The sequence below is a fragment of the Vollenhovia emeryi genome, unplaced genomic scaffold (assembly GCF_000949405.1).
Source record: "Vollenhovia emeryi isolate VEMERY1.0 unplaced genomic scaffold, V.emery_V1.0 DF939161.1, whole genome shotgun sequence".
Taxonomy (NCBI): Eukaryota; Metazoa; Arthropoda; class Insecta; order Hymenoptera; family Formicidae; genus Vollenhovia; species Vollenhovia emeryi.
The window spans coordinates 1,710,689-1,736,778 of record NW_011967205.1 but is presented as its reverse complement, the minus strand read 5'-3'; the positions used below and the strand labels follow the sequence as shown (position 1 = coordinate 1,736,778).

Sequence of the window (26,090 nt, the reverse complement as noted above, 5' to 3'; positions counted from 1 at the left end):
GAACGATTGGTCTTTTGATGCAATCCATTCGTCGATTCATTTTCGCACATCCTCGTAATTTTTGAAGTGTATCCACCAAGCCGTGCTACGTTGATTGGAACAAGTGATAATTTGGAGGAGCCAAGTCTGGTGAATACGCTGGGTGCGAGAGAACTTCCCACTCGAGCTGCATCAGTGTTTCCTTGACTGTTGCAACGTGTGGTCGAGTGTTGTCGTGCAAACGAATAACTTCCTTTCCTTTTGAATTTTTCCCATTGCATGTAGACGTTTGGGAACAGCCATCGAAGTAACATTTAACGCTGCAGATAATTCTTGAAGCGCTTGAGCTGAGTTTTCGTCCAATAATGCTTGCAATTCGAGATCTTCAAACTTTTTCGGCTGACCTGAGCGTTGTTTATCATTCACATTAAAATCATCACTTTTAAATCACTGAAACCATTCTCGGCATGTTCTTTCCGATGCAGGACAATTGCCATAAGCTTCGACAAGTAATTTCTGAGCTGTAGCTGCACTTTTTTTTTCAAATCAACCCAGTGAGAAATGATTCGTCGATCGACGTCAATTCGACGGCGCGGTGTCGATGTCGATTCGACGTCGTTTCGATGTCGTTAGCATCAGTTGCTGGCATTTTATTTCCATACTTTGCTTGAGCATACTAGCTATCTGGATAGGTGTTTGTGTCTTATCTACGTTCAATATCTTTTCACAGCGTAAATTGTATGTAGAGCATTGTTAAATATTATTTTGTAATTTATATATTGTATATATTATTTTATATTCCATGTGTTACAGAGCATTTTTACCTCTTTTACGATATTTGATAAAAATAAATTGATTTTGTTCCTTGTTCACGGATACCTTTTGGTTTGAACAAGTCAATAACGGTTGAATGAATGCGTTAATTGGAACAGAATTACTTATTGTTAGCAGCAATCGTTTGTTTTCGCTGCATTTTGACGAGAGAGGCACACAAAGAGAGAATTTTGATTGATTCACGGATGTTAGTTTTCGCTCTTTGCGGAGGAGTCGTTGAGAATTGCAAAGCGAATCGTATAAAATCATTTATTTCAAGTGCACATGCGTGACACATTCAATATAAATATTATCTATTAGTTTGTTTTTTTACAGCTGAACTAGCATACTCGCTATATTTAAAATTAAGTATATGTTTACAATTTGGAAGAGCAAGAAAGGAAATTTTACAACAGTTCCATACAACAATAAAAACAAAACTTACGTGTCGATATTATATACATTACAAAGACGTAAATTATATCAAAATACACATATTACTGTAACTTTCACTTACGATATAAGATAATCTCGCGCAGAGATTCCTGTTTTTATTACTTACTTGATAACGGTTTGTGTGTGTGTGTATGTGTGTGTGAGCGTCTTTATTGTCCTTTTTTAAATTACCAAATTATTTGAAGTGCTATTTGAGCGTGTAGCTAAATTGATCAATTTCATATAATAAAAAACATTGAGGAGGCTATTACCGATTATGTGCTCTGGTACCAAAATTATAAAATTTACAAACAGTTAATTGTTTTCTTGAGAGACTCACTTATAGATACTATTTAAATCAAATCTGATTCCTAATCATCAAAAAGCATGAATTTTTTCTCCGGCATTTTTGTGACGTGAGAAGAGACTCTCTGCTTGCTCATCTCTTTTTATATAACGGTGTAACACGATATGTATGACCATGGCTCTCTGGAGCATAATCCTTCCAGAGAGAAAGATCTACTTGTGGGAGCTTGTCGCATCTTTCAAGCGGATTCCTGGAATTTACGTCGGTTAGTAAAGCGATCGTTTTGCTCTTTCACATACCATGATTCGACCTCTAGAGATTAGATACTCAGCCAAGACTGGACTTACGATTCGGAAATTTGATTAAATCCTAATTGTTGCATGTGTTGAATGTTGTCCCCGTTATCGCATAGCAGTCGCGATATACTTGACTTCCGTATTTCATTCAATTGTTCTGCGTACGAAACACATGTAAAACGTTTACATACATACTCTTGAAATTATGAATCAAATCGATTATTTAAATTAATTAATTACATTGTTAATTTGATCTTTGATAAATTAAATTGGTTTAATTAAATTTGATCTGTTTAGTAATCAACGTCTTACTAAATACATTAACGAGACTGGTTGCATTTATTGTTACAATTTAAGCGCGTTAACGTACCTATGGTGAATGCTACTTTCGGGTCTCCTGTTTCAAACCAGTAACGATCACCGATTCGCGTCTGTTGGAATTGTCTCAACATGATGCATAGAAACGTCGGTCCAGCCTGCGCTCCGGTAACATGTCTCTCTAAGGCTCCACCGACAGTTAAATCGACATCATCCGGACTAGCGTATAACGAGGAGAGTTTTTGTATATCCTAGAATTTTTTAATTCACTTTCAGCTTAAGATGCATCTACGTCGAGAGATTCGTTTCACTCACCGAAGGGGATATATAATCGGTAAAATCATTGAAGACTCTCGCTCGTGGCAGTCCACAGTATTCACGATAATCGTTGTATGAAGCGAGCCCGTGGTCGCGATCCCTTTGAATGTCTATCGCTCGCAGGTCAGACCCAAGGGTCCTTCCTCTTCTGAACAAAAACTGCGTGATCTGCGAGGGATTATTGTTATTAACAGAAATTGCCTTTTACCAAACGCCCTTATTAGAGCGTAACTTTTTCCCTCTGTCGTTGATAGTTATTTTATTTTTACTCTGAATTTGAATTTTACATTTAATTTATTTTTCAAACTCTGGTTGAGGTAAATTTTTTGCAATAAATTAAAAAATTAAAATTATTTAGACACTAACATCCTGTCTTGGCTCTTATACCCTTTCTTCGAATTGTGATTGCACGTCAGAGCCTTATGAATTTTACATTTAAATAATTTTTGTTAGCGCTCGCATTCCTAGCTTATAGCTAGATATCGACTGATCTCTTTCGCAGGGTCGTGTCTCGGTTTTTACACAATTTCCGGGTTTTCTGTTTAAATACTCATTTTGGTCCTTAATGAATGTTTAAGCAGAAAAACCGAAAATTGCGTAAAATCGAGATATGATCTTACGAAAGAGATCAGTCGATATGTACCTCTTTATCGAAGAATAAATCAGTATCCTTTTGCGGCTGATGTGCACAACCCCTCGTCAAATCATCCAGATTGTTGCCCATCTCTATGATGCCGGGTCTGTTAAAGTGATCGCTCAATCTCAGAGCAGCGAAGGAAGATCGGTTTTCCAACACTAAGCTGACAGACAAAATTTGTTATTTTAATAGGGAAGTTTACAACGAAATTTATATCATGAATGTTTCATCGTTCACGTTTGCTCAATTAATTTAAGATATCAATTTAAGTAACGTGTAACTGTCACTCCGATAATTTGATCGTACAGTTGTCTCAAAAAGAGATGAGTTTTAACGTCAGGACAAATGAAAATTTAAAAAACGATATTTTTATCTGCAAACTTGGCTTGCAAATTTATACAAAACTAGCTGGTATTATATTACCATAATTTGCATATAATCAACACGATTTGCATGTTTAATATAATCAAGCGGTGTATTGAAAATACTATCGAGATAACGCACATTAATAAAAGTAACTGAATACTTACTTGAGTAAGCCAGCAATGTTTGAGTGGAAATATCTAATGGCTGCATTCGAGTGTTCGTTTAGCACATTACCGTTGACTGTTTCGTCGTAATCGTCCACGTAATCTTGAGTGTTGTAAAGAATTTTGTTACCATAGACTTGCGTTGCGCCTGCAATATACATCGATCATTAACTGATGTTGCGATCTAAATAACAAAGGTGCATAATTGTGCGTCGAAAATAGATTGAAATTTGTATCTGGTGTTTCCACATTAGATTTGCGTTGCTTTCAAAACGAGCAAAGCTTACACGGTTATCATTAAACATTTGTTTTTAATTAAAGTATAAAAAATACTTTTATATTTAAATAAGACAGAACAATGAATTAGGCAATAGGAGTCAACACAAGACGTTATGTGTGAAACATAAATAGTTTAATACGTAAAAAATAGAAATAAAAATATAATTGCTAAAACGTCGTTTGACTAATGCCTAATTCGATGTTCTTTTTTAATTTTATTATTGGAGTCTGTTGATCTTCCTTCATTTTTCTTATTACATATATTAAAATATAAAAATGACAGCTCGCATGAGGATCAGTTTGTTCGAACCTAAGAAGATTGGCAGCCACTCGTAATACACAATATTCTGATGTTCAGCGATCACAATGCGGCGCGTTTCTTGGAATGTCGTTTCGTCGGTCCAGCGAGGATTCAAATGCGCCAGATAATCAGCAATACGATTATGTTCCCTGACCAGCATGACATGTAAAATCGTCAGCTGTGGATTTTGATTGGCTCGCGTATCACCTGCAAGGATAAATTTTCAGTATAATTTTTCAATTTTCTGTTTACATGATTTTCCCTTTAGAAATAATATGCTTTCCTTGATGAAAATATTTTGCTGAAAGTAACTACACGGAGAGAATTGTTTCAATGTTTCTCTCAAAATAAATATATCATAACTTTTTTATAAAACTCAATAATATAATGAACTATAAAGAATAGATCATTCAAAAATAATGAAAGCAATTTTAAAAAATGAGGAAATATTAGATAATGTGAAATTTGCTGAATTTAATTGAGAACTGTGTTACTTTTTAACGAAAAAGTTAAATAATAATGAAACGGGGTGAGAGAGATTTTCAAATACATTTCTGTAAGATTTCATGAAATATTCAGTAAAATATTTCCATCCGGCTTACGCAAATCGACTGTTGAGGCGAAACGCGTGTTTATTCTTACCGGTAGCGTAGCACGGCTCGAATTCGTAAACTGTGTCGCATGTGGCAGTTTTATTAGAAGCCGTCGGTGGAAATTCTCTGTTACGTTTCAATTCCACATTCAGACGGCCGCCAAAACCGGCTCGCAAACTAGCGGCAACTTCGTCACTCGATCCATAAACGTGCGAGAGGTCCAGATAGTGGGTGACTGTATTTAGCTAGAAAATTATCGCTCATATTAACCACGAATTAAGTAATCTTTCGACTTGGAATCTACCGAAATTATTCAGATACAAGTTATAATTAAGCTTAAAGAGTGTTAAAAATGCTGGAGTGTTAAAGGTGTAGAGTGTTAAAGATTTAGCGATTAGTCTCTACGAATACATGAAGATCAGAAATAAGTGAGATTAGAATGTAATGTCCATAATATATGTTTTTAATTATTTTAAAATGTTAATAATTTAACTTGTATTTATATTATATTTATATATAACATATATTTTACTCACATTTTAAAATAAACTGTCTTATATTAATAAGACAGTTTAAAAATATCAGTAAACGAGTAAAATTAACAAGAATAAAGCAATGCAAAACCTGTTCGCAACTGTCTATTTAATGTAACTTAATTGATAGTTGCGTAATAATTTTCTCATTGCCACACTTGCGTATGATATAATAATGAATGATATGAATGAAAAGTATAAAATAAATAAACGAGATGTGAAACCTGTTCCGCCGTGCGCGACTTATACGGAGACGAACAGCCACGATCAAGGTCAGTCGTACTACGAACGAAGTTCATACACTGTATGGAAGAGCCGCCGTACACCGGATCGTTCTCCGGTAATAATATCGGGAAGCATCGGGGCATTGTCGCCAAATCCGGTGCTACCTGGCCGTCCAATGTGCAGCATCGTGTGCTGTGTGATTCTGCGATTATACACACGTGGAAAGGTAAATATTCGTATTACTTTCTTATATATTAGCCAATGCACTTGCAATATAAATCTAATATTATATAATTATTGTTGTGTAATATTTACATTTATTCCAATGCATTTCTAATATATCCGACATTGGACCAATGTTTGGCCAATGCACTGTGCTACTAGGGTAATGTCAAATACTATTATACAATTAATAGTTGAGATCTTTATACAATCGTTTTCATATAATATATATAATTTTATAAATAATTGAGCAATTGCGAATATTTCTGTGATATTTCTGTTGTCTTTTAGATATAAACTCTACTGAATAAAATTATTCAAAGTCGAAAAGTACCTCCAGTGAAAATATATTTGACTGAAAAATATAATGAAATTTTGCTAAAAATGCATTAAAAAATCCCTCTCAATTATCCTGGCTTTATTATCGTTTTATTATCAATATTTCAATCAAAATTCAGCAAAAGAACCATGTCCCAAGTTTCAAAAGTAACAGTTTTTAATCAAGTTTAGTAAATTTTATATCTAATAATTTATAATCTTTTTATTATTTTTCAACATTTTAACTTTTCTTGTATTTTACAGTATTACATTGAGTTTCCTGCGGAAAATATAATTTCTTTTAGATTCATTCAGTAATTTTTTATTAGCTTTCATTTCACTTTTCAACGATTTCATGTACTTACTGCAACATATTTATATCAGGGACGATCTATACGCATATTCCACACATCAATTATGCCAGAAATATCGCCTTAAGATATCTTTTTAAAGATAACTTTTTGAGTAATGGAAAAAGGTATCTACCAGATAAATGTATTAAAAGGTCTGTTATAAAACATAAACGTATAAGAGGTCTAAAAGGCATCTGGTTTGAGAGAGTTCTTATATAGGATATCTGAAAGATATATTTTGAAAGAAATTAAACCAATAAATCTCTTCAAATCAACATTAAAATGTCATTTTAAAAATGATTTCTATAAGATATCTTTCGAAAAAGCTCTTTATGATATTTTATTTATTATGTCTATTTAATGTTAATATGGGAAGCCTGTCAAAGTTCCCGCTAGAGAGACACGCGGCATAGCACTCTCTCGTAAGAAAAAAACCGCACGTGGTATTATAAATTAATACACCCCCATGAAAGTTTTCAACTTTCCTCTGACGTTAAAGTGAGTTCTTTTACTATGCGATCTCTTGTCTATACTCGTATGATTTTCCTTCATACCATTTCTATCCTTTACACTGTCAAAAATTCCTTTCGAACTGCTTGTTAAATATTTCTTACCAAAGGCTTTGCGTTTTAAACATCTTAAAATGTATGTGTTATTGACATCCTAAACATGAACTCTCAAAGATGTCTGTATTACAGAATATCTCAAAAATGTTATCTTTCCAATGATTTTTGAAAGAAGTCTTTTTCTCTGCAAGTGGCGCATGATAATTCTTTCTCTTCATTATATTGTCTTTCCGAAGGTATTTTTCGATGTCCAAATCTTCAATAAGAGGACATTAAGAGAGATCTTTCTGTTATCATTTTGCTGTGTGGGATATTTATGTATTTGCTGTAGAATTGGTCAGAAGCCATAGAAATCTTATAGACATATTTGTAATTACTCAATTAACATGAAAACAATTATGACGGGGTCAAAGGTGACAAAGTGACAATCAGTATTGGACATCGACGCATTGACATCAAATTGATGTCAATTTAACTAATCACTCCTGAGTAGAAGCAACGTTTGACTTTGAAGCGTAACAAGAATCGCACAACGTACTCGATTGAGTCGTGCCGTCGATCAAGCCCATATCGTGCGTTATGAATTGTCCGTATTGCATCGCTACCAGAGTCCATACCATGTCGTTGACATCGTTATTCGGGAACATTGTGTAACTGAGAACCCGAGCTAATGGCAGATCCTCACCGAAGATTGATCCCGGCGGTGCTTGAATTCCTGTGTTAAACGAATTTGAAGAGAGACAACGATCGGAAAATTATCAAATGTTGCCGCGAAGTTGTTCCGCGAAAAAGTATCGATATCTCTTGATTTACAGATAAAAAGAAAAAAGGTATTGAGCGATTTGATAATAGACGCGATCAAGTTCTAGAAAGTTTACACGTTTTTATTTTCATTATATTACGAATACGTTAAAAGTTGGCGCTATTATAATTCGAAAGCATATCGGAAATTAAGCTTGAACTAGTTTCAGTTTCGTCACGTCACGGTTCGATACGCACAAAATCTATAAATCGAAACGCACGCTCGTATCTATCCCGTATTTGTATTCATCGTTTAAATTTATCGGCGAAATCTTTCGGTGAAATCTATTATGCAATTAGAATAAATTTAATTTAGAAAATCACGAGGCCGGTAATCATCTTAAAGGTGTAACATATAGCGACGTTATAATAAAAAATTTGTCTGAAAAATATCTTAACTGTAACTTTCCAAATTATCTGAAGATATCAGAAAGAAAACTATTTTTCCGTGATACTTTTTCTTTTACAACACGGGAAGGCATTTCGACTAGGTCTAAATTTTGAGAAAATTATAAGAAATATACGTACATGTAAAATTCATAGAAATCTTGAAAGATTTTCTCAGATGTGTATACATATATATAAAATATTATATATATATAGAGGAAAGTCCTATATTACGAGATAGTAAGTTTCCAACACCTAAATTTAATCACAAATCTTTTTTCGCAACGATTACACGTTCTAACAATGAATTTTCCGCTAAACAGATTTCGCTCTAAAAGCAATAAATTCATGATGGAATCAATTGATGATGCCTATTAATTTAATAGAAATCCCGCTATCTGATATTAGGATTTTATCTCATAATAGGGAATTTTCCTTTATATATGTTATAAAATATTATCAGAACTAAAGTTATTACTTAAATAAAATTGTACTAGGTGATACGTGTATCATATTGTAATATCGTGTTTGTACTTTGCTAGATGCGTGGTAACAGATATTAAATGAGTAAGCAAATAAGTTAAGTCTCGAAAATCGTTTTACGCAGTCAGGGGCCACTTATTTATCGCTTGTGCCAAGTCGACCGTGACAAAATTTAGAAAGGAATACCGTTGATGCAACGAGTCAATATTATCTAATATCACTGATCGAAGCCTTTCTTTACTATCACCTAAAACTTCCAGTTTGTTAAATGAAAATAGTTTTTTTTTACGTAGCTATTACTTTTAACAAAATAATTAATATGTTACCAGTCTTTTTGTTGCAAAACTTCCAGTTCTTTATTATTTTACTTTAGAATTCCACATGAATTAAAGAAAGACGTTTAATATTTATGAATCCTATATTATTGTGTATCTTTTCAACCAGTGTTATTAAAAATTTGTATTCGAATTTTCAAGATAAAAGAAACGTTATTCGAAATGACAGTAATTTTGTTACCAAATAAAATACGGTTATTTTTTTTACCATCGGATTTTATTTACCATCGCTGTAACGCGGACGTACGAGTCTCCCGTATCTCGTATTGGCCAGGCCCCAGGTAGGATTTCGTAGATTATTACAGGAACCATCGTAACTTCGATATCGCGAATGCTGACAGCTCTGGGGAAAAGTGTCACCGCACTGAATTTGTTGGTGAACATCGTTGCTCGTATTTTGACCGGAAGCGAAAGGCAAGCTGAAACGAACAAACACAGAACAAGTAAGACAAATATTTTTTATCACATCCTCAACAGTGCAAAATATGTACAGGATATCTGACACAAGAGGACTCCTACGAAAAATGGTGGTAGATTGAGTCAGAGAGAGAAGAAAAGTCGTGTAGCATTTTACAAAATTCGCATTAGTTAACGAATAATTTATTGAAACGTCTGAGCGAATGAGCGCGTAGAGAGCGGTAGGACGGGCTCGAGAGGCATGTCAGATAGCTTTCTATACCAGATCTCCTAGCAACGGTGAGCGAGAGGTGGAGCGACGCGCGACGTAAGGGCCTGAGCAGAATGGCTGTCTTAAGTGTATAAGACAGCCATTCTGCTCAGGCCCTTACGTCGCGCGTCGCTCCAATGTTTTATGTCTTAAGAGTACAAGACAGCCATTCTGCTCAGGCCCTAACTCCGCGCTGGAATAAAACAGCGAGCAATGTATTTATGTCCCGTGTCGTTCATTGCTCGCGCTCGCTGGAGACCCTGTAATCAGAGACCGGCCATAAGGGTTCGTCAAATTTCTGCGAGTGAGAGAGAAATATAGGCTATTTCACTCTTCTACGATCGTAACGAATTTGACGAACTCTTATGGCCAGTCTCTGATTACAGGGTCCTCTAGCCGCCCCTCGCATGTCTTTCGAGCCCGGCCTACCGCTTTCCAAGGATTCATTCGCTCAGACGTTTCAATAAATTATTCGATAACTACTGCGAATTTTGTAACATGGTACATGACTCTTCTTCTTAGTCTGACCCAATCTACCACCATTTTTCGTAGGGGTTCTCTTGTGTCAGACAGCCTGTATTTATTTAACTCTCTATAATCCAATTTTTTTAGCAAATTATGTAACGTGAAACTACACGGAGAGAATTTTCTCCTACAATGAAAATTATCGTGGGACATGGCATTTTGAAGAATTTTATGAGAGTTTTTTTGAAGTCTTACCATACCTTTTACTATTATAGTAATTACACTTAGTATACATTTTACTAGTAAAGTGTATGGTAAAGTTTCAAAAATTCTCATAAAGTTCTTCAAAATGCTGCCCCACGTTTACATGATTTTCAGGATAAATTTTAAGAGGAATTTCTCTCTGTGTAGCAAACGTTAATCTTCGGATGAAACTAACAAATAATTTACACTTTGTAAACGTTTTTATTCAGGTATAAAACTCATAAAAGACAGACTCAGCAATTCGCGGTACACACAAACTTCTTGGTTACAATAAAGTACTACACCAAGTTACGGCGAAAAAATAAAATAAATCTTGACACAATTGTATGAATATGTCTTTAAAATTACATGGCGTTATAGAGGATTAGTATGCTATCATCTTGCACTTGAAACTAATTCTTTGTACATTTCTTGTTCTTTCATTTACATTATTTATCGACTTACTTGGAATTTGGGAAGCCCGACGAAGATGGAAAGTACGAGAACGTCGGATGTGGAGAATGATAGACAGTCGGACGATAGGAACCAGAGAAATGATTATGAACCGTGAACATTTTGTAATACGAAGTTTCCGACCCTTCTAAATCCAGGAGCTTCTTTTCTTGCTCTTTTAAACATAAATTAGCAGATCATATATATTGCATATATATATATATATATACTGATGTAAACTTTATTATGTGTAAAAGAAAATAGTGTATATGCAAAACAGAAAATATGCCTATTAATATTAATCGCAATCGTTTTATTTAAGTCTTCAATTTCTCGACGATACTAAAGGGTCTCGGCTTACTGCCAGTAGTCTTATATAAACGATCGCCTTTAGATTTTTACAGTGCCAGCAATCGTTTCGCCAGGAGTAACTCCTCTAGAACTTTCCCACGCAAGACGATCAAGGTTTATTCGCGACAGAAGACATTTATCTTAAAGTTTGTACAGGTACACCGCACTCGACGCGAAGCAAGATCTCCTTTCGTTTATCGTATTTGCCATCGAATACGGCAGCGATCGCAGCTGCCGAGACGATTAATGTAGATTCATCAATAAAACAGGTGGACTCGTGATTTAAAACAGATCCGCGAGCGCGGGAGAACCTTTCACCGTCTACGACGTGAACGTTAAATGTTACATTGACGACAGATGTAATCGGTTTGTGCATAATGGATCACTGTTTAATTTACAGGACCTCTTGATGCCGAGAAGGTCTCTCTCCCGGAAATGATCCCCTCGGCTAAATTGGCGACACAACGAATCGTGAGCTATATGTAGGTGCGATCGCGAAACACGGAGTAAGGGGATAATCTTTCGCAACGTCTCGTTCACCGTTAAATGTTATCCTGGCGACAGGCTATACCGTCACGATTCGATAATTTCTTCGTACACACTTGGTGCAACATTTCTCGAATGTCGTTTACCACGTATACCCAGGCCAAACAAGAAATCAAATGACGTCAGAATGACATCGTAATGACTACATAAAAATCATATTTTGATCATGGCAAAAAATTGATTAAAACATGATTTTGAAATTTAGAAATGCCGTTTCACGATGTTTTAAACTTATTGGATTATTTGCAATATATTCATAATTGTATGTTTGAATATGACAATAATGAATAGTAATAGATGTTAATAGTACAAAATGTTGATGTTATTATCATAACAAAATGATTTGTATGATAAAGTGCAATATTTAGTATTTTGTGTTCTTGAACCTTTATTTTGTTTCTTGTGAATGAAAAGTTAAAATATCAGTGCTTCAAAAATCATATATTTTCACAATAATACTTTTAATTAACTTTTTGTTCTGCTTAAGTAGTCGTTGAACCGTATACGGAAGCAATGCAAGTCGTATATATTATCGAATAAAAAACGAACGTACGGCATTTTAATTTTCAAGTTTCCAATTCTTATTTTTGTCGAATATTTGATATACTTTTATGTTAACGTAAAACACTCGTATCGCAGGAACGATCGCGGCACATTCACGCTATTTTGCACAGATTATATTCACAGAGTTTGCGGATGTAATTCAACGCACGTGAGTGCATTTCGCGGCTAGGCAGCTCTGCGCTGATGGAGAATCCTTGATTGCCCCGAGTAACCTTTCTTTTACCCGATTTTGCACCGCCGCCAGACCTTCTCTCGAAAACGTAACGTGCCTTTCAGTGGCATGCATAAGTACGCGTGCATTTTCTATCTCACGAGCCGTTTCTTGCCATTAACTCCCACCTGTTGCACAAGGAACGTGCCGCGTGTATAAGGTAACAGTTTCTCCACGCCATATCGGGCGTCACGATTATTGATCTTGTTATTACCGTTAGAGAAAACAAAGAGATATTCCAACTAGATCACTATAATGTTCTCTGTAAACTTACGTAATGGACTTTACTGGCCAAGTACTAAATACCTTCGACGAGTCAAGCGCGAGAAAAGCATGTCAAGATCCGCTGCGAGTGCAGCTGGCTAACCAGCATTGATATGAACGGTTTCGTTTATCACGTCTAGAATTTTATTCTAAGAAAATTATTGAATTTAAAGTTAGCTTATTAAATTTTTTAATAAGACGCACTTTAACTTAAAGATTGCGAGTGCCAAAATCAGTCGTAAATGATACGAGAAATTGCTATTAAAGTGTGTATAATTATCTCACGATACTAGTCTGCACGTGTACTTTCCTTCTCTCAATCTCCTTCTCTAAATCTGATCATAATTCGTGTCAGAGCGGACAAAATAATTGGAGAATAAACGGGAAAAAAAGAACGCTCCGAGAGAACGGTGTGTGTCAGAAGTAAATTGTGTGCTTTCATGTCAGAGAACGTTCTACATGATTTCTTGCTACGGTTTCCAGTTGATAGAATTAGAGCTGTATTGTATTTGAAAGTATCAATAAGATAATAGAAGAAATGATTATAAAATAATCGTAGTCTGTTTTCAAAATAAATTGACATTTCAATGCATGTACAGTGCAGAATGAGCCACCCAACTAGCACACTGTTAATGGATAAGCATAATAAGCTAATATTATTTAGGATTATTTAGTTTGTTAAATACAAAGATGTTGAATATCTTATTATCCACTAGTTTCCGAACCAATAAATGGTAACTTTTCCTCAGAATTTAACATATTTTCGAATTGCGACATAAAAAATATAACATTTTATTTAAGAAAACAAAGTTGACTTTTAAATCTCTGAAATGCCTTTAGTTATATATATATAAAAGTGCGTACATTATGTAATGATCCTCTCGAAATTATGTAACTTTTATATGTAACAATTTTTCATACAACGCGTAATTTATTAATTATTCACGATTCGAATTGGGTGTCTTACCCTGCACAAAAGTAAGGTTTACAATTATCTTTTTTGATTCGATTAAGAAATTAATTTTGTAATCAAAGAAATTAATTGCGACATAACAAATATGACATTCAATTAGAAATTAAAGAGGCCGTTTAGGACCGGGCATAGGTGTAAGTAGCCAGTTAAATTAAATTATTAAGTGAATTCATACACCGTATTCTTTCCAACTTATCCGCCAGTTACATACTAGTCTTTTTTAACACAGGTTAATCCCCGTAAGTGGAAGTGTTATCGTCAGTGAATTCACGTTTATAAATTATTTTAATAATGCTACATTAGCATCTAATATGATAACCCTCTTCCCCTTATAATTTATTCCACTACCAACCTATGCCCGGTCCTAAACGGCCTCTTTAATTTCTAATTGATTTTATATCTTAAAGGACCTATGTTAAAAATTGTAGTAAATATAACATTTATTCAAGAAAACAAAGATCAATTATTAATTCATAATTAATTTTTAAAAAAATCTAGGCCATTCTACATGCACTTTGTAATGATGTTAAAAAATTGCAAAAATATTTTGGCATTACTGGAACTTAATCTTATTAAATTTTTATGAAATTAGCATAAAAATGTGACTTCTTTATTCGAGAAAAGAGCAATGGTTACCTCTATGCGATAAAGTGGCCTGTTTCTTCGTCGTGGCATCTTCGGTGTTCACGATTGCTAGCAAACTATCCTGCAAAAGCACTGTTATAAGGAAGGCTACGACCCAGAGATCATTTTGACCTCGCATGTTTCTGAAATGTAAATATAAAATGTATTTATAGGTAAGATAACTTTTAATACATTTAAAATGGTATCACTAGTTATTATATTATTCACTTATTGTTGGCATTTATAATTTGACTTCTCTTGGACAATGCCTACAAAACTAAAAGTACGTGATATTATATTTCCAAACGGTATCGTTGCGAGTCAATTTATTCCACATACAAAATTAATGTCATCGGGCACTTTAAATTCTTGATTTAATCGCGAATATTTTAGAGGTATCGAACATTTTACGCGGAAACCGATATTACGGTTCTATATGACACAGTACGATCTCGAAGTAAAACTATTTTACGAAGCTTGTTAAGCACCTGCTTTTATACAATGTCAGTTGAATATCGTTTCTATCAGATCGAAACCCTAATGCATATTAATTTCCGTATACATCGAAACGGAAGTTGAATTTACGATACAATGAAGCAGATGGCACGAACACCATTGCGTTACCTTGGTATTATTTCCACCTTGGCGATATTTTTTGAGACATGCGCAACTCTTTCTTTAGAGATGAGTATTCCAGTATATCTTTCCCACGCAAGAGGCGAGTATAAATTTTAACTTCTTTTTCTAAGATAACCATTAAGGAATTTTAATGTCCGCAATAAATTCAGGAAAAGGAAGCGACGACGTTTCGCGAAAGAAATTTTCTCGCTTGTGGTATTTACGTTTTCCAGCGTTGATCTTCATCTTACTGACATTGCGACAGTAACTCAATTTCCCGCTAAGTGCATGGAAATCTAACCACATCTGCGGTTGCATTCACTTTCCGGATGCTTACATGACTTCTTCACCTGATGTACGCATTGAAATGCATATCTTGTTAATGGAGTTTGTGAAATAAGATTGGGCGTATACGAGCGACAAAGAGATCGGTGAAGATTTGCTTCATTATGTATGTACAGAGCAGGCCTGCGGCCGGACTGCACTCTTTTCGACCGATTTTGTCTATTTCCACTCCTCTTGTATCGTAGCATGTAGGCTGCTCGCGGAGACGTAAGACGTTCGGTCTAAGGAACGACATTAACGACAAATCGTATGGGATTTCAGCATGTTGCCCCGCGAGAAGAGAGAGAGAGAGAGAGAGAGAGATATTATTATGATTTTTATATTATCAAGTTAAAACTAATAGTAAAATGACACCCGTATATGTTAATAGAGGAAAGTCCTCTATTATGAGATAGGATTCTAATGTGAAATAGTAGGTTTTCAATGTCCAAATTCAAAGACAAATCTTTTTTCGCAACGATTGTCGTTAACGATATCGATTGTTGTCGGTAGTCGTGCACGGAATCGCGCCCTTGAAGCCCGCATTAGACTAGAGATTGATATTGAGATTAGATTGAAATTTGACTAATCAGAGTAAACTTTACTAATATCAATTTTCCTTCAAATTTGTGTTTATCACATTTGAGCCATATGAATTTTATTAATTAAATGTCCTAAGAAAACGTAATTAGATCTCAATGATTAATAACATTGAATATTCAATAAAAGTGTCACATCTCGGAAGGTCTGATGATTTTAGAATTAGATATAATTAGATCTTACATGATTGAGACATATATGTATAATGAGATATTTCCATTTTTCCCGGGATGTGTCTATAATATAATCCGATAGAATCTAATCGTTACGTAGAAAATTAATCGTTATCGGAGATAATGCAATTCTAGGAAGTAAATTACACGATTTTTTATTATTTCATGTATTTGTAATAAATTTGATTTAACAGGATAAACTATTGGCATTCTTTTAATAAATTGATTGCCGTCTGCCGTCTGGAATTTTAAATGCTCACGAATATATTATGCAGAGACTCGGTTCCTCCCGTTTTACGTTTCTAATTACAATTAGATTACGGCGAATATTTTTATCGCGCCGGTTCGTTATAATACGCGTAAAATGTGCCTTTACGTGCGCGGAAATATAGGCTTCGACATGTATAAATAACGTATAAAACGTGGTTTTGCAGAAACATATAAAAACTCTTGCTTGGTGCAGTTTTATGTTAGGAAGTTAACGTACATTGAAATAAAACTGATCAGGTGTGCGGTGTACGAATCGGTTTGAGTCATTCTTGTTACCGAGATACATTTGTGCTGCATTGCGACACATTATGAGACAGCACTAAATCGTTCGTTAAAAGTTCGAAGCAACGCTCGATTACGCGTACGGTACCAGAAGTTAGTGTCGTAAAAGTAATAATAGCGATTCGAGTCAGCAATCGCGTATTGTCTTACTCATAAGAATCCTGCCATATAAAAACAATCAATTTCTTACAACACGGTTAATCTGAAGGACACAACGCTCTTGCTGCCGTTATTTGTTATACGTAGTCAATTTAGAAGTAAGAAATAATACCAAGATAACAATTACAATTGGCTTCCGCGTCTTAATTCTTTTCAGCATTGAAGTCTTCCTTAAATTATCTCGTGTTACATCTTTGAATTTTTTTATAAGCAAGGCAAACCTTTGGAGTTATCTATTATGAATATCTAGAATTATTTTTCGTATATTGAGAGAGAATTTCGAATCTGTTTTACCTTTAATTAACATGCGCGGAATATTCAAGACCACACTCACGTTTTAAACTTGTATTATTATATATGTAATATTATTTGAAGGAAATCTCCATCTCTCTGAACTTAATGCCACTTAATTCATTTATCATGTTAATTTCTTGTAAATATATTTTCTTTTATGTAGTGCAGGGTGTATAATAAAATAAGGATTAAATATGTATGTCTTACAAGGAGAAACTAAGCGCGAGTATAACTACAGGTTAAATTATTGAAGGTAATTATTTATATAACTTATGCAATGTAGAATGTTAAATTGTTCAAGCCCAAATTACAGGATAATTTTAATAGATAACAGATGACCTTCGAATCAATTATTTATTAGTGAAACATTTAAAGAAGATGTTTCAGAAGCTACAGTGTTTTGCTTTTAATATTCGATACTATCAGATGTCTGTAATGAAGATCCAGATTTAATAAGATAGTAATTGTTTCAGGTGGCGCCTTTATATTTATCGTCACGCACAATTATTCTCGGGTCGGCGTTATTCGATATCGTTTGATATCGTTTTATGCATATTTTATGCATAAAATATCTTCTTTTTAGAGAGACTACAAGAAACTACATTTCATACCTTGATATCTTATTTCACATGTGTTAATGAAATGTGATATGTGCAATCTATCTAATTATATAAATATGATAAGCAGTTTTATTTTATTTTACCAGGACATTATATACGTATTATACATATACTTATACACCTGGGACACGTAATATCTGTTACATTTATCACAATTTTTTCGACTGTGAACCAAGAATTGAATGCCTTTTCTAAAAATGACTTACAAATGAATAAATAACTGTGTAAACGACGATAAAACTGATAAAACTCCGAGTAAAAAGTACGATTTTGACTATTGTATTTCAAAACATGAATTCTAGCTTCGAACGCGGCAAATAAAATAATGTTTTTAATTTAATGGTCACGTAATTTTTTATGATTAACGTGTGTGCAATGAGCAGCGATAATGCTTCTGTTGAGCTTTTAACAAAGTGAGAAGAGCGCGCTCGTGCTCGTCCGCAGTAAAAAATAATTAATCACTAGATTAGGGCGTGATCGCGCGCGATTGCGCCTCCAAGACCTTCCAATTGCGACGATAGCCTTCGCGCGTCAAGGCGCATGCAAAGGATCTGCGCGTTGCCACCTGGCTTTTCCCATTTATCGGCTTGCACAATCCGTGGCAATTCGTACCCCATCAAAGACTGACGTTGTATGTATATAGTTGCGGCTAACAATGGTCCATTCCAACTAGATTTTTTTCTTGATTAACGCTTATTCGTGGACGTCATTCTTGTCTACAATGCAACTTTTTGATCTTCATGAGTAAGATTTGTGTAAATCCATTGTATCGTGCGGAATTAATAATACATGATACGAAAAAGATTTTAGATAAACCATCAGAGATATGCAAATTTCATGCAAAATTAATTAATTATTTGATAATTACTTCTAGCTGATATGTTATGAATAAGGTACTTATTGCTGAAGGCGAATAGTTTTGTTTCCAAGTCTCTATGCAACTATGATATTAATTCATAAGATCTTTTTCGAAACCTTCAATTACGTATCGCGAAACTCCTATTTTCTTGCAGTTGCATTGAATTATGACGTAAGGAAAGTGGCGTAGAAATTAATTTATTTTAATATACATATACTGCATGAGAGGAAATTAATATGATTTTTCACTTCTGATGTTACGATAGTATATACCTGCAATGAGGACACAGGAATCTTAAGCCAGCGAATGTTAGAAGCGTAACTAGTGTCACTTAATATTTAATAAGTTTTAAGCTTGCAGTAACCACCTAATAAATATGAATTTCCATGAGTAAGTGATTCGATCATGCTCGCACGCATGAGAGAACTTGCGAATGTACACCTAACGAGCAAGAAACTGTGAGGTAACTTACTGGAAGTGCGTAGTAACTACAGTTGCAGTTAAATGTTAATGAGTCGCTTGCGAATCTTCATGATTTATTAGGTGAAAATTTACTATGAAACTTCGCGTAATTATCGTGAAATCACATAAATTTTAATACTTCAGTACTAAGACGTGAATATTAGTTAATATTAATTAGTTTTAATTAATTTACTTTAACTTAATATTAATTAATTTTTTAAATGGGTCAGGTTTACGTAAAGCAAATATATTATTTATTATTTGTGCAATATTGAGCTGCACATTTTTGTTACAAGATATATTATCGCAATACACATAATACATAATCAATGTAAAATAAATTTTATACTATATAAAAACAATTAGGCAACTATTATATGCTTTAAATTAATTTAAAATGTCTTTTCTAATATGAAGAACTAAGGCTGTTATTACATTTGTTGCGCGACAAATTTTTTAAGTGTGTTGATTGGCTGCAGGAAAATTTCTAGATATCACTACTCTACTCGAGAACTTTACTATCCTGGAACCAATCAACATGCTTGAAATTTGTCGTACGACAAATGTAATAATACTATGCCTACGAGTAATTTTGGATTTTTTAATTCGCATTAACTTGAAAGATTTTATTCATTTCCCGATAAATCGCAGCGCTCTAATTTATATAATTAAAGTACTTATATATTTCTGTACAAGAAAGTCTCTTATTATAAGATAAAGATGCGCTCCTAATATGAGATAGCGAAGTTTCTGCTAAATTAATAGGCATCATCTGTTGGTTTCACCACGAATTTATTTGCCCTTGGAATAAAATCTGTTTAGTGGAAAATTCATTGTTAGATCGTGTAATCGTTGAGAAAACATTTGCGATAGAACTTGAACGTTGCAAACCTGCTATTTCATATTAGAAGCCTATCTCATAATAGGAGACTTTCCTCTATGTATAGAGAAAACAGCCAAAATGTGTTAACAACATACTCTCGTAATTATTGACCAAGAATGAATAACCAAATCGACTAATGAGGAATCGAGGAATCACCTCGCATGCATGTCATATATGGATACTTACAATGTTTAACGAAAGATTTAGGTAGCCCGGCAGCGTACAATTCATTTGTGCTAAAGGTAACAGGAATTACTACACTATGCTTTTAATTACTTTGACCATGATTCGTGACATGTGTATTTTTTAGGAATTTGGCCTCTACCTTTATTAAAGAAATACGATTGATGTTACTTCTATTCGATTCTACAAAAAAAAAATTGATACAGAAAAACTTCTTTTAACAGAATAAAAAATTTCAGTTTAATAACTTTATTTTTAAGTAATAAATTAGTATGGCTCATATGTGTTAAACACAAATTTCAAGAAATAAAGGACTCAGAGCCGTGACAGGGTGGTGCCTAAATATTTTATTCTAAGTTTTTTTTTAAGAATTTCTCTATAAAAATTTACATTTGAAAATAAGAACGGAAATGAAAATAGGATGTTAAAAAATATTGCAACATAAATAAGCTCAATCTGGATGCAGGTCAAATACGATCACTTAAAACTATAATAGATTAAAATTGATACAATTTCGTTTAATTTTTCTATGCTGGAAACAGGAATCTTGCGTTTATTGATTACAAATGTAAAAATGTAAAACTGCCACCCAAAATATAACTCACCAAAATTTTATTGGTTTCAGCCCTCGAAGAATGTAAGAGAGACCGAATCTCGTATAGTTAGCTCGATTTTACCTCAGGAGGCAGGAGAGACGTTGTATATGCACTGGAAACTACTTGAAATAATGAGCAAATCTTGACAGTGACTATAACTAGGTAATGTTCCAACACGTGTTGACGGGAACAACTGAATGAGTAACAGATTCGAGTCGAACTATATATATGACGGGAGAAAGTAGACGGACACTACTTTGTCGACAACCCCACGCTGCCGAAAGCTCGGTTGCTGCTACCTGTCAGGCTCAAAGATCGAAAACGTTCACTGAGAAAAACCGACCACATCGCGGTTTGACTTTTCAAATTCAGCTACAACGCGAGATTGGTGTTATGGCACTTAAAAAATGCTCACAATGTATTTTGGCCCATTTAAGAAAACCACAAAACGAAATTCGTGCACTGAAAAAAATTTCTGGTTGAATATGGACGAATCAGATAATTCTTTTAGGATTTACCAGAATTCCTGTAATCCTACAGAAATTCTGGTAAATCCTAAAGGAATTCTGGTAAATCTTAAAGGAATTATCTAATTCGTCCATATTCAACCAGAAATTTTTTTCAGTGTGTAGATGTTCTTTTTATAATCGACCAAAACGCATTCTGGCAGTGTAAAAATAGCACATCGCATTATGGATGCTCTTTGATATAGCCATAACACAATGTAATACAAATACCTGCGTAAAAATAATTAACAACCCACACTGAGAGACCCATTTTCTTGAATGAAATAAAATTTAGTTGACTCAACTGAATTTCTCGTTTGGATATGGGCAAACAAATCTTTCAGTTAATACAACAAAAAATTCAGTTGGAAAATTTGGTTATATCAACATATAAGAACCCGAGAAATAATTTTCAAGGATATGACTATAAAAATACATACATATACGTATATGTATAGAGGAAAGTCCTCGATTATGAGATAAGATTCTAATGTGAGATAGTAGGTTTTCAACGTCCAAATTTAATCGCAAATCTTTATTCGCAACGATTACACGATCAAAATCAATTTTCCACTTAACAAATTTTACTCCAAGGGCAATAAATTCATGATGGAACCAACAGATAACGCCTATTAATTTATCCACGCAACAAAAAAGTCACAAAGATATCTAGGAAATATCTAAATATTATAATATCTGATACAAAAACTATTCAGATATCGCTTGAATATTTGAGAGATGTCTTTCAGATTTTAAAAATTATTTCATCTGAGATGTGATATAATATTAGATTTTATATTAAATATTGGATATCTATATTTTAGTGAAATCGGATTTTACGTATTACAGAATAGGCACATGTAATAAATTAGAAATATTTTTCTTTATAAGTTGCGGTATAAATTATTAAAGAACACCGCCTCCATAAATCAGCATTTACTGTTTTATACTATTATTGTAAACTCATATTAATTTTTTTCATTTTTCTATCGTGCTATTTCTTTTTTAACAATAAAATTGAATATCCAACACAACTGGCTACAGGAAACTTCCTTTATTGTAACACAACGTTTCGACCATGGATTTTGACCCCTTGCAAGTATATTCTACAGCTTCTAGTCGGCGTATAGCATGAATACGAGTATCGTTTAAAGAAGCAATTGTCATCCGTAATTATCGCAAGAAGTAATTTCAAGATGTATAGATCTCATGTGTAAATTGCGCGAGATACGAGTATCTGGCTTGCCAGTTAACCGAGCATCGATGGCAAAACGCGGGGATTCAGCGATCGCGCGATTATATCGATCGCTAATTATTCGCAGAGAGCGATCGCGGTTTCTTCTCGAATTTTCGCAAGCGCGTATCAAGAAAAACACGCGCTATGCGGAACGGCGCGGGCGTAACCGATTCATTCAATAGTCGCCACGTGAATGACCTTGCGTACGGCGTGATCGTGTGACGCCGAGCGCCGTAGACTGAGCGTCGATTCAAAGAGATGACGTAGCATTGTAAACAACACAGTCGAAAACCGAGCACGGGTTCCAAGAAATGACGTAGCACGTTAACACCTCGGGCAAAAACAGTTTATCATTCGGCGCGGCTCAGCCGAACGAGACGGATGTTCCGCGTGTTTTCGCGTCGCTCTTCGTATCAATCGCTTGCCAGGAAATAATCTCTCGAACAATTATACGTACAAAAGTGCGCGTATAACATAAAGTTTCCATTTTCGTCGCGTTCGGGAGTGCCGTTTAAATAATCGAACCAAAGACTTTTCAAACGGGAGTGTAAAATCGCGCGAACGATCTGTGTGTTTTCGCGAGTGTGCCAGTGGACAATCTGAGAGGAGGAGGAGGCCCGGGAGAGGCATCAGGCGCCGGCGGAGCAACTTTAGGGTAAGTATTTTTTATTTCGTATAAACTAATCTTCCTTTCATTATTTTCAATAATTTAAAAATTATTTTCTTGAAGATTGGGTTCCTTGAATACTCTGTTCTAATGTGAAATTTTTAATTCTATGTTACAGACTCGTCGTAGTTAAACTCCGCTGCTGCGCTTCGTGTGGTGGTGAGTCAGACACTTTTTTATTAAGGCAACGAATCTACTTCTCGTAGATCGTAGATAGTAGATGTAGATCGTAGATCGATTAGTATATCTCGTAGATCCGTTGCCAAAATGGATAGAGTACAACAAAATTTCATATTTATTTGTATACATATCATCTATCTATCGATCGCGATTTTTACCGTGGAGGGTTGGGTGCCCCGTTACAGCACATTACATATTTTCACGCAAAATATGACGAATATTATTATGTATTCGTCGAGCTAATCCTCTGTAGTCTATCCATTTTTCATTAACAAATTTATATATAAAGTGAAACGATATGACGTGAGATACTAATATTTTGTTGAGAACACTGAAACTTTATATTATTTTCACACATTATTTAAGATTATTGATTAATTAGAATATTCATTTATCCGTCTATCTCTCGTACGGAAAGTTTCTTTTCTCTAGGTTTCACGTCATTTCTGTATATGTTTTCTGTATATCATTTTCTGTATATGTATTTCGCGATACACTGTCAAGATGCTTCTCGCATGAATACATGCACACACCCACAGAAAAAATTTCTTGATCCAATGCTATTACACTTGAATGTATCATAAAATAGGATCGATATAACGCCAATCATGTTTATTACAAAGAAAGGAATATTTTAATCTTAAATAAAAAATTCTAAAATGTAGAATAAAATGATAGTATGTATCGTCTTTTGTTGAATATCGTGGTGCCAACTTCGTGCGTTGTAAGATGAAGGGAAAATTTATTCTAAACGTAAGAATATATAAACTTACATTTATATGTATAAGTTACTTTTGTCTCAATATAGCAAGTCACTCTTTTTAAATTTGATAGAGGAGAATAAGAAATATTGATTTTATTTTGACATTTTCTTATTTTTATACTGAATGAGGTGAGAAATATAAATACGTTAAGAATATTTTTTGTCTCAGTAACAGAAATCCTTTCTGAGGGTGTAGTTACACGCATCTTCGTATTTTCGCGGTCGGTTTTCGCGATCAGTTCTTTAAAAAAATTTCGAAAATTATTAATAGTTTGATTTCATCGATATTATAAATTTAAATTTATCGCGGAGTAAATTGTTTCTTTCTATGTACTTATATACTTGCATTTTGAATTTAAAGATTGAGTCACGTAGAGACAGTCGTATAATATATATATTCTATATCTATTCTCGAATAAATAACGGAAGTAAAAATATATTTGATTAGTTTTATACGGAAAAATTTTTAATTAATTTTCTTCTTTATTTAACTTCTCGCGGTCGTGCATTTTGCGATACGATTGACATTCGTATATTCAAACCGTACGAAATATTTGTCGGTGACAATAACCGACTATGGAAGGAGTTTTCTTCCTTTCTGATCTCTGGTCAAAATGACCAGATTATATGGCCGGGAACAACGAATGGTAAGTCCAATCTGGCCCGACGAAGGAATACGACGAGGCAATATTGACATATTGGCCTTTGATGGAGTATGTAAGTAAGGTGTTGTACGAAATAAGTTGACTTTATCTCATTTGCCAAAATTCGGGTGGGTTATATTCTTATCTTCTTTACATATTCTCGCAAACGTGCAAGATTAAAAAGATCCCTGTTAAATCCTTATTAAATTGCGCGCGTATAACCAAATCGGACTTCTTATAAATCGCGTCGCGGTTTTAACGAAAGACTTGTATTGTTTATTAATAAAAAGTTGAAACACGGGTAGGTAGGAAAATGGATAGGACTATACAGCGGAATACGGGTAGGTTGGTAGAGATTTGGGTAGGCAGGGATAAAGGAACATAACTCGATAATGATAGCCAATGTACTGTCAATGTAAATGCAATATCATGCAATTATTGACACGTAACATTGGCGTTACATTAGTATTTATTCTATATTCAACATTACAATTATATTGGGCAATGTAGCCAATGCACTTTCAATGTAAACGCAATACCGTGCAATTATTGATTGGCACGTAACATAGGCGTTATATTTTATATTCAATGTTACAATTTTATTGGCGAATCTTGGCCAATACAATTTCAATATCAATCCAATATTAAATAATCATCTAGGTGCAACATCAGTAGTATATTTAGATTTATTTTATGATCAATATTGGCGTTATATTGAGAAAATATTGGCCAATGCACTCCCAACATAACCAATGAATCAATTTTTGATTCTAAATACCAGTTATGAATATTGAAAGAATTGGTTGATTACTTTAGTCTCTAGGTTGATTACTTTAGTCTCTAGGCAACACCAGAATTAAACGTATTTCAGATATTAATATAATTAACACATTAAATGTAGTTACATATATGTACAATATATTGCAATCAAGTCATGAAAGATATATGGATATTTCATGATATGGTACAAATACACATACACAAGCGCAGGTAGACTGATGAACAATCCGTATATTCCTACATAGGAATAGTGACTGACAATATACAGTAAGTAATACCATTCGTGAGTTGTAAAACATATTATAGTAAATAGAAATTGGTATGCTGATTTTGCAATTATCTAAACAACTATTTAGACATTAATTAATAAGAGTCTACGAAGAACCGTACATTCCAAGCAGTGTTAAACGACGAGCTGAATCTGACGCGTTATTCGTAGTTGCTGAACGTGTACACCTTTCAGCAGTTTTAGGAAATGTACTTTATAAAAGTATCTAATTACAGTTACAGTTCTCTCGCTAAAAATGTAACTAGTTACAGTTACAAGTTCCAGTTACGAATTCTGAAAAGTAACCCGTTATAGTTACAATTACTCAAAAA

At 34.1% G+C, this 26,090-nt stretch overlaps 1 protein-coding gene across 3 annotated transcripts; it reads right to left on the bottom strand.

Moving 5' to 3' along the window:
- Positions 1–1,089: 1,089 nt before the first annotated feature.
- Positions 1,090–20,966, bottom strand: LOC105564660 (peroxidase-like). 3 transcript variants are annotated; one of them, XM_012017202.1, is made up of 14 exons: positions 20,723–20,966; positions 14,403–14,533; positions 10,870–11,032; positions 9,255–9,448; positions 7,562–7,738; positions 5,564–5,766; positions 4,856–5,051; positions 4,223–4,420; positions 3,634–3,781; positions 3,110–3,266; positions 2,464–2,634; positions 2,201–2,399; positions 1,882–1,987; positions 1,090–1,784 (listed from the first exon to the last, which is right to left on the bottom strand). In XM_012017202.1, the coding sequence occupies exons 2-14, from the start codon at positions 14,527–14,529 to the stop codon at positions 1,667–1,669; spliced, it is 2,157 nt and encodes a 718-aa protein (XP_011872592.1). In that variant the 5' UTR covers positions 14,530–14,533; positions 20,723–20,966; the 3' UTR covers positions 1,090–1,666. The 3 variants fall into 3 exon arrangements, with proteins under 3 accessions (XP_011872592.1, XP_011872591.1, XP_011872590.1); XM_012017201.1 differs by lacking the exon at positions 20,723–20,966 and adding an exon at positions 14,619–14,854; XM_012017200.1 differs by lacking the exon at positions 20,723–20,966 and adding an exon at positions 14,730–14,854.
- Positions 20,967–26,090: the final 5,124 nt, after the last annotated feature.